General features: G+C 37.3%; 1 protein-coding gene across 1 annotated transcript; it reads right to left on the bottom strand.

Moving 5' to 3' along the window:
* Positions 1–1,605: 1,605 nt before the first annotated feature.
* LOC118648533 lies at positions 1,606–8,978 on the bottom strand. The gene is made up of 2 exons (XM_036294854.1): positions 7,781–8,978; positions 1,606–7,736 (listed from the first exon to the last, which is right to left on the bottom strand). Exons 1-2 carry the CDS (start codon positions 8,976–8,978, stop codon positions 3,190–3,192), a joined length of 5,745 nt encoding a protein of 1,914 aa, XP_036150747.1. The 3' UTR covers positions 1,606–3,189.
* Between the last annotated feature and the right edge of the window lie 1,481 nt (positions 8,979–10,459).

The following is a 10,459-nucleotide window of genomic DNA, read 5'->3' as shown; positions in this document are numbered from 1 at the left end:
TGAAAATCACTCTCAGAGAAATGCAGGCGTCGATTCAAAGGTCAACGGGATTTATTACGCTGCCCGACGGCACACGATGTCGGAAGGAAATTGCCTCGATGCTGAAGGAGCTGAGAACTACTGGCCGGTACTTCCGCTTGACACGTGCCACTTCGACCAATATGACGTACTGTACGAGGGACGCGCAGCAAAATTAACGCCTAAAGAAGGACAAACACTGCCTGTGGTATATACAGGTAACGAAATCGATTTTATTTTCGTTAACGAAAACTGCCGAGAAAAATGTTTGCGGATACAACCTCATTCAGACAGAGCATCCGAAACTATTTCTTCTGGAAACCGAGAAAGGGCGAACATTCAAAACACGTGGAAAAATATCCGTCGACAATCTGGATATTTTTACTTACGTAAATTCAAAGTTTGTGTACGTAGAAAGACATATACAAACTCAGCTTACACAACTATACAGAGATATTATGGAACAAAAATGCGCCTTGGAGAAGCAAATTTTACAAAACGCGCTCTCACTAGCCACCATCGCCCCCGATGAAATGGCGGCAAGAATCATGAAGGCCCCAGGATATACAGCAGTCACTGCCGGAGAAGTCATACATTTAATAAAATGTGTGCCTGTGAGCTGTAGTGTACGACCTACAAAGGAATGTTACAACGAACTTCCCGTTATACATGGAAACGGATCGTACTTCCTCTCGCCAAGGACCAAGATTCTAATAAGAAATGGCACGCCGAGAAACTGCAATGGTCCACTGCCAATCATGTACAATATATACGGAAGGTGGTATCGCGCAACGCCAAAAATGATGGAGACCCTCCCACCGCCGACGATACAGCCTCTTACACATCCGACATGGAAATACGTCAGCCCATCCGATTTAGCGACAAGCGGCATATATACAAGCGAAGATCTCGACCGCCTGAGGACGCATATAATGTTCTCCGTGGAAAGACCCGCCATGCTGAACACAATAGCACACGGAGCCATGGGAGGAACCGTTCCAGCCGGAAGTATTTCCATGTTAAATCTGCTTGACGAAGCCTCGCTCGATAAAATCGCCGAATCAGCGGGCGCAAAATTATGGAAAGGATTTATTACCTTTGGATCCGCCAGCGCAGGAGTGCTCGCGATTTTCATAATCATCAGATTGATAAAGCTGATTGTCGACACGCTCATCCATGGATATGCTCTGCACTCGGTATATGGATGGAGCATGCACCTGCTGGGAGCCGTCTGGAGTTCAGTAACGCACCTGTTGCTACACCTGGGTGGACGAACGGAGAGACCTACAGACGGGAATGAAGAAAGAGACTCTGCAACCATTCCCCTTTCAACGTCAGAAAATCATCGCCCCGCCCCCAGTGCAGTGAACGTGCCAACGCTAAGTGAAAATATGAGCGATATTTAACTCGTTCCAATATTCGTATAAGGGCTTGCGAAAATATTTAGACAATAATCAACCAAGCGCCGAAGCACCGTAAAATGCTGACCAGCAGGTCAACATTTTTATTTTAGGGGGGAGGTGTGACGTCCCCGCCAAATAATAATTTTCTTTTTCTTTTCTTTTTCTTTCTATTTTTATTGTGAGATATGCTTATATAAATTTTAGCGGTGGGATTTTATTTTTATTTCTTAACATCAAGCAGTAGTGATAAAGCTAGTAGAGTTATTAACTGCGGAGGGATTATGTGTATTTTGTAGCAATAAGGCGAAATGAATCAAATCGTTAAATCGATATGAGAAGTCTATCGGCGGCATAGACAGCTCCGTGCCTTATTCGCGTAGCGCGATATTGATTGATCGATGACGTGTAATTTATTGATTAGTAGTGAAATAAGCTAATCGGTTATTGCTTTAGCGGTGGGATTATGTTTTTTGTCAGCGGTGGGATTAGTGGTAATTACAACTAATAAAAATTATTATACTGCGGTAGGATTAATAGTTTGTATAAATTGCGCTTGTGGCATAAGATTACATATTGCAAGGTATATAGTAAACTAACTGTAACTGTGTATCGGAATAAACAAACGATATATGTGTATATAATAAAAAGAAACGAGGCAGCTGTGCGTATCCTGTGGTAACGATTATGATTGGTCATATAAAGCGTCGATTTTACCTAATTAATTATAAAATCAAATGTATGTATATACGTATGTGCGTACTAAGTATAATATTGAATGCAAGTAATATATTGTATGTAATATTGTATGATTATATGTATTCTATAAAACGTTACGAGATAATATTAATAAGAATAAAACTAATATTTAATATGATATAAGTATTATATATTTGTTTTTTTTATTTTTTATTATTATTTTTTATGCGTTGAGATTTAGTGTAGATAAAATGCGATTAATATAATATGTTAGAATGATTATTGGATATGATTAGTATAATACTTCTATTTTGTTTTCATGCGATCTTATTATTAATATTTAATATTTAAAGTATGAATAGATTTGCGTAAATCGGTTATGTGGACAATTAATTATAAGCATTATTTATTTTTTCTTTGTTTTGTGTTTTTTGTGCGGCGGGATCTATAATGTATCGTTAAGTTTTATAAATTTGAATAAGCAAATGGATTGTTAGTATTTTGATTATGTGGATTAAATGTTAGATTGAATAAGTGTTAATTATATTTGATCGAGCTTAGTGTTTCCGGTGAGACAGTAAGTTCGATATTCACTTGATTTTCCGTTGCTCGAAGAATCAAGCGCATGGTATTTGCATGCCCGTTAATAAAAGGAACCTCGTGAAATCACGTAGGTTGTTTCATTCATATGATCTATTATCTGTTCACTTATATCGATTTCATGTAGATATTGCCATAGTCGATCATTACATGTAAAACAATTTCTAATTGGTTTAATTTCCGTAACTGATTTTAAGCATTGACTACAATTTACTTCGTGGTATGTTAGAGAGTTTAAGGCAAAATGTGATGCTTCAAATTTATATTGGGCTCGAATTATAAGAGTTCTAATTTGTTTAAAACATTTAAGACATAGGCAAAAATTAGTTACTTTTTCGCGGTAGCCTGTGTTTTGTACACAGTACCAAAATGGTGATTTATCGACTGGTTTTATAGGAGTGGTTAAATGTCGGGCCGGAAGACCTGGCCGACGGTGCCAAAGCATCTGTGAACAGAAATAATGATTAGGCGCTCATCCTGGATCCACGTGTGCTACCTTCAATTTGTTGATATGCACAACGCGTGGTCTTTTGCCAATTAGAATTTTTACGTTGCAGGGTGGGAGATTTTCAATTACTTTGTAAGGTCCCACATATTGATCAGAGAATTTTCCTTTACTTGGTTCTTTCAATAGAAATACTTCTGTGCCTTCCTCAAAATGTCGAGGATTTATGTGTCTGTCATAGTATCGTTTGCTTCTTTCTTTAGCAGAGATTAAATTTTGTCTAGCCTCTTCACGTGTTTCGTGTAATCTATTCGCGAGATCTGTGATATATTCGTGATACGTATTTTCGTTATTGGACTCTAAAGGAGGGTGGCTAGAGGGTAAACGAGCTAGTTTGCCGAATATAAGTTCGTATGGCGAAAATTTTGTACCTTCGTGTACACTAGTATTATAAGAAAACATAGCCATGTTAATATAATCGTCCCAGTTATCTTCTTTGTCAATTTGCGTTTTAAGATATTCGGTTAGTACGTGATGCGATCGTTCTAAAGAACCGTTCGACTGAGGATAATAGGCGGTTGTTTTAAAATGTTGAATATTGAATTTCTTAGTTAAAGATCGCATAAGGGAAGATAGAAAATTTGCTCCTTGATCTGTGAGTATGGCTTTCGGGGCACCGTAAATGCATATGAAATTCTTCGCAAATGCGTCGGCAATAGATACCGACGTGGCGTCATTTAATGGTACGGCTACGGAATATTTCGTTAATAAATCTTGCATTGTTAGAATATATTGATTTCCTTTTATGGTGACTGGTAATGGTCCCATTATATCAAGCGAAACTTTATCGAAAGCTGTTCCGGGAGTGTCTGTAATTATCATGGGCTGTTTAGTTTTAATTCTAGTTAGCTTCTTAATTTGACATTGCTTACATTTTCGAATTAAATTGGAAATATCCTTTTTCATAGAGCTCCAAAAATAATGTGGTCTTAACCGATTATAGGTTTTCGTTACACCTTTGTGACCACCGTGCGAGGACGCGTGATTTTCTAAGATCAATGCTTCACGTTCGTGAGGCTCAGGATTTCGGATTAAATTTTCACAAATAGTAATTTGACAGTTAGTTCCTGTTAAATAAATTTTGAACTGCTTAAGGACGTAAGACCATGGAATGTCGTCAAAAGATTCGGTTTTACTAACGCTTATTGATTTGAGCTCTAATTCAGTTATTACGTCTACTAATGATTGAAAACAATTTTTTAAAGTTTGTGGCTCTAATAGTGTACGATTATTAAATTTTATAGGGAGTGAAATTACAGTGTTTCCTTTTATGGTCTTTACATTAGCTCTTTCGTAAGTTAAGTTTTCGTAGTTCGGTAGTAAGTTAGCTTCTGAATATTGTTTCGCGCCGTTATCAAAAGGAGTACCGTTTAGGTATATGAATATAACATGGTTATCTTTTCGGCTAAGTAAGTTTTCACGAGTTTTATCGATTGTTGGTTCTTGGAGTGCGAGAGGAAGAAGCGGAATTTGTTCATGAGGGATTGATATAGGAGTAAGTAATTCGTCGTAATATTCTTCGTCGTCATCTGTATCACTTTCGGTATAGTCGGAGATTTCCTCTAAATTTTCGTGATTAGAATTTTGTGATGCATTCATGTCTACGTAATCGTCGTGAGTTTCTATTGAAATGCAATTTTCGTTATTAGTATTTTGCGGTGGGGTCTGTGGTAAGGTTCGGTTTTTATTACTAGAAAAGAATAAGGATTCATCAGAAGAATCGTCTTGATCCGCGTTTATTAATGGGAAAACATGATTCTCAGGTGGGTTTCGCGACAGGGCATCTGCGTTATTATTTAAAGTTCCTTTCTTATATTTAATTTCAAAATCGTATTCGGATAATTTGTTGCGCCACTTCCATAAGCGGGAAGACGGATCTTTAATCGAGTTTAGCCAAACGAGAGGTTTATGGTCGGTAATAATTGTAAAACGTTTTCCGTACAAGTATGGTCTGAAATGATTAATACAGTATACTATGGCTAGACATTCTTTTTCAATTGTAGAGTAGTTCTTTTCTGCAGCATTTAGAATTCGCGAAGTATAGGAAATGGGTAAGTCTTGTCCGACGGGACCTTGACTTAAAACTCCTCCGATAGCATATCCGGATGCATCGGTCGTGAGAATAAAAGGCTTAGTGAAATCGGGGTACTGGAGTATTGGATTAGAGCACAATGCTAATTTAAGAGTGTTGAATGAGTCTATTTGTTTTACTTGCCACGAAAAGGTGCTGTTTTTCTTTAATAAGTCTGTGAGAGGTTTTGCGGTTTTAGAAAAATTTGGAATGAAGCGTCTGTAGTAGCCAGCAAGGCCTAAAAATTGTTTAATGTTCTTAGGAGTTTTGGGAGTAGGGAAATTCATTATTGAGTTGATTTTTCCGGGATCCGGCCTTACGCCGTTCGATCCAATTATGTGTCCAAGATAGGCTACTTCGTGTCGTAAGAATTCGCATTTATCTGGCTGGAGTTTCAAATTCGCGTTTCTTAAACGTTGCATTAAGCGGGTGAATTTAATTTCGTGTTCTCGTAAAGATTTTGCGTAGATAACAATATCGTCCATATAAACGAAGAGTTCGTTCCCCTGTAGGCCAGAGAGAACGTTGTCCATTAAGCGCTGGAAAGTTGCGGGGGCATTTTTTAATCCGAATGGCATTCTCTTGAATTGGTAATGACCGTATGGGGTCGAAAAAGCAGTTTTAGGGGCATCTTTGGATGCCATAGGTATCTGATGAAAACCGGAGGCTAAATCTAGCACGGAAAAGTATTTTGCTGATCCCAATTGATCTAGTATGTCAGTAATATTTGGGAGAGGATAGGCATCACCTATTGTTTTTTCGTTTAAGTTCCGATAGTCGATGACTAGTCGCCATCGTTTATTTCCTTGAGAATCAGGTTTCTTGGGGACGATCCATAATGGAGAATTGTAAGGAGAAGTGGAATGTTCTATGGAATCGTTTATTAATAAATCGTTAATTTGCTTATTTATTTCTTCTTTATGTACGGGAGGAAATCTGTATTGTTTTGTATGAACTGGTATATCGTCAGTGGTTGGAATGAAGTGTTCAGCAGCGTTTGTGGCTTCGAGGGGATCACCAGGAAGATGAAACCTATCTTCGTTTTCATTGATTAGCGTTTTAATATTTTCTATTTCTTCTGGATTTAAATGATCGAGTCTGAGTAGATTAAGAATTGTCGAGGTACGATTGTTTTCGAGCGAGTGAGTACATTTGGGATGATATTCAGTCGTATAATGAAAGTATACAGGATTATTGTATGCAGGAACCTCAGGACGTCCTCGGACTCCTTTGGTATGTGAGTTTGAACGAGTCTTTGAATTAGTAGTAGAATTAGTTGAATTAGCAGAATTAGTAACATTGGCAAGAATTACTGAATGCCCTCGGGTTTCAGTAACATGCTGAAGAACAGAGCTGACACCAAGACTAACATCGGCCTCGTTAGGAGATCCTCGGACTCCTCCGATGTTATCTATACTCTTATTATAAGTCACCGGGCTCAATGACGGGGCTACCGTGTGCCCTCGGGTCTCGGTAGCATGAAGGGGAAGAAGATTGTCATCAAGATTAACGTTGATTTTAGGAGACTTCCGGTATCTCACAGCGTTATCTTTTTTATCTTCATTAAGGTTCAAGGGGGTTTCAAGATTAAGTGAAACTGTCGCATGCCCTCGGGTTTTGACAGTGTGTAAAGAATTATTTTCATCACCCAGACTAACATTGGCCTCAAGCGGTTCGATGCCGCTTCCAATGTTATCTATATTATTTTTTAAATGTGTGAGACTCTCAGGATTTAGTAAACGATTTGGTAAATGAGGGGGAAAGGCAGCTTGTTTAACAGAGGTTGCCGTGTCGAAATCTTGTAGTTCGACGGAAGGGATTCGTACCTTTTGTTCGCTGTCTGATGTATTAAAGATTGGTAAGTAAGCTTTTCCTTTAGAATTTGTGACGATAGCATCTCCCAGGTAAATTTTATCGGCAATTGCGTATAGAGGTAAGTATCCAACTTGTTTTTCTACGTTAATAATGTTAACATGAAATGGGGTAACTGATCTAGCTTTAAGAATAACGATTTCGGAGTTAGCGAAAGGAATTTTTATATCTTGGTAGCTTAGAGATTTATTTTGATAATTAATATTGACAGAGTTTTTCTGGAAGAAAGGGTTTCCTAATATTCCATCGTGTGGAAGACCAACAAGGTCGGGAATTACTTGAAATTTGGTTGGCTGGTTGAGTAATAAAATCTCAACGGATCCTATCGAAGAAATTATTTCAGAGGATATGCCTTTGAATGTAACGATGTCATCTTTATTAATAGTAATGTGGTCTTGTAGGAACCGTGATTTTATTAAGTTAAATGCAGATCCAGAATCAAGCATAAAATTGCATTGATTGACTAGATCTGGGGACGAAATGTCGACAGAGGGTAACGTGTGAACGTCTTTTGTTACGTTCAAGTTGTAGAAACTGTGGCTTGCGGGATTTGGATTGTGGCTGCGGAAGTCTGTTGAGATGTTGTCGGACGCGCTATTGCGGAGTCGTTCCGACGGGCGTCTGACATCGGAACGCCCGGGAAGTTTCCCGAATTATTTTGTTGTGGCTTTTGTTGCAAGATAACTGGCTGTTGAGTCTGATTCTGGCTTTCTAGTGCCTTACGGTAGGCGAATTTACGACACTCACTCATGAAGTGACCGGGTGTCTTACAATATTTGCATATTTTACCGGTGGGATAGTTGGGACCGGGCTGTCCAGGGACAAGCGGTCGAATAAATGGTTGCGCGGTGTTACGATGTAAAGTTATATTCTGATTTTGTAAATTTGGTACCAAACGAGGTTGTGGAGCGCGATTAGGGAAATCAGCACGCGGAGGATACGGAGGGTTAATTTGTTTACGAGCCTTCTCTACCTTGAGGGTTTTCGAAAGTTGGATTGCCGTGACAATGGATTCTTCAAGAGAGAAACATCTTTCTAATTTAACGCGTACTAGAAGGTCTGGGGGTAGGCCGTTAATAAAATTTGTTTTGACTATATGTTCGATTTCTGCTTTCTTATCTTCCGTTATATTTCCGTATCGATCAGATTCTCCGTCAGTAATTGCGGAACGTAATTCCTGGACGCGAGCGACGTAATCAAAAATATCTTCGTTATGTTTCATGTAGATATTTGCGAGTTCTCCGCGGTATTGGTCAACAGATTTGTTCGGGCCGAAAAATTCTTTTAGTCTTCGCGTCAGATCGCGCACGCTACGAAGATCTGCGCCTTCGATGGCTGAGTAAGCGTGACCCTGTAGTTTATTAGTAATTAATTGCATCAAATAAAATTCATGGTATTCCGGAATGAGGTCTAAAGCGCGTTCGCAAATTTTGCTAAATTGAAATACGGACATATTACGTCCGTCAAATTTAGGAATAGTATCAATCGCGTCTTTAAAACGAATTGGTGAGTCAAAGTCGTTCCGTCGGGAAGGATTGGGAGATATAGGAGTTGGTGCGCTCGTATTTGATTGTTGCATTTCGAAAAAGCGGGAATTTAACTTTTCTATTTGATCGGGTAGCGCGTTTAATGAAGCTAGCTGTTGTGTTACTTGTTCCATAATTGCTCGACTTTGTTCTAATTCAAATTGTCTAGCTTCTAGAGTTTCTGTGCGTTCCTTCAATTTTCTTTCTTTTTCTTCCAATAATTGAGCGTACTTTTCTAATTCTTCTCGCGAAATTGCTTTATCAGATTCAGATCTTGTAATCGGCATTTTGAAATATAGTATGTATTAATTACCAGAATATTTTGTATGTTTGTAGTTTATTAGCCACCAGAGATTTTGTGATATTGTAAATGTCTTTGCTAGGGGCGCTTGGTAAGCTGCCACCAAAGAATTTTGGGTGATTTAAAATTAAAAACGGGGTTGGTTATAATAATTGCAAGATTGTTATTTAGGGCGTGTAGTAAGCTGCCACTAAAAATTTTGTAATCGCCAGAAAATTCGTTTGAAATTAGATAGCCACCAAAGAATTTCGTGATTCTATTAAAGTTAAGTTGAAATCGAATTTGAGAATTAGAATTTTATTTTAAAATAAGCCACCAGAAAATTTTGATATTGGATTAAAATATTTCTTTTTCTTATTATTATTTTTATTAAGCCAACAGAAGGTTTGTTATTTGTATTAGGTTTTAAAATAAAAATTGCTAGGGTTTGTCGTCAAGTGTAATTAAAATTGATTTTCTATATTTACGATAAGCTACCAGGAGATTTGTGATTTGTGTATTCAAGATTTATTTTTAATGAGTTTAAATAAAACAGGCTATGAGCGATAGCAAACAAGAAGCAAAAGATAAAAGACAAGATACAAGGCACAAGAGTTTGATAAATAAGATTTTGTCTTCTTGTTAGATTTCATTTATATAATTTTGTAATAAAAGCAATTTACAAGGTTTTTGCAAATAAGTAGATCAGGCTGTAGTAGTTTTTCGTAATAAAGTTCACTAAAATTGCAATTCGAGACACAGTATTAATATTCAATATGTGGTATATATAATATATTATAGCAAGATTCGATAAAGCTGAAAATAAAATGATTAAAAATACAATAAAAATGTTTAAAAGCAAGACCCAATCTCTCTCCTTTCTCACTCAAAGCTTTGCGATTCCTTCTTTTTGGCGTAAAATAATCCCACCACGCTGCCACCAGAGAATTTTTGTGTTGTTACGGACAAAAATTTCAAAAACCGATTCGTAACGTTCCGTTGAAGACTACTCGATACGGGGGCAGCTTTCGTTCTTTTGTCTAACGGGGCTCTCAATTTATTTGTTTTAGGGCGACCGCAGCACGTCTGCTTATTTCCCAGGGATACGCCGAGAGCCGGAAGGATCGTTTATCGCGTTTGAGAGAGAAATAAATGGGATGCGAGACAGGTTAAATAAACGTATTTATTATTTATCAATCAGTATTAATCTTCATTTATTGAATACATAACCAATATATATATTTTGTGATTATTGGAATGATAGAAATTATGTTAAAGAATGTATATAAATAATAAGATAAAATAAAATAAAATAAAGAGTGCGTTGATTACTCGAAATAGTATGTAGTAGATAGACCCAAAATATGCATATGAAACAACTAAATAAAGTAGTGAGTATAAGTATGTTATTAAGTTATTTATAATCAAGTAAAATATGAATTCATTTAACGTTTAGTCATTTAATAAAAACAAATCGATTTATGAAAT

This window comes from Monomorium pharaonis, unplaced genomic scaffold (genome assembly GCF_013373865.1).
Source record: "Monomorium pharaonis isolate MP-MQ-018 unplaced genomic scaffold, ASM1337386v2 scaffold_496, whole genome shotgun sequence".
Lineage (NCBI taxonomy): Eukaryota > Metazoa > Arthropoda > Insecta > Hymenoptera > Formicidae > Monomorium > Monomorium pharaonis.
Note: the sequence above shows the minus strand (reverse complement) of the source record. Positions and strands in the feature narration are given on the sequence as shown.

Bases quoted from the DNA above. Each gene is read 5' to 3' on its own strand.
- LOC118648533 (XM_036294854.1), bottom strand. From the start codon at position 8,978: ATGCCGATTACAAGATCTGAATCTGATAAAGCAATTTCGCGAGAAGAA. The intron at 7,737-7,780 runs GTCGGAACGACT...ACATCTCAACAG, and splicing joins CGTTCCGATGTCAGACGCCC to ACTTCCGCAGCCACAATCCA.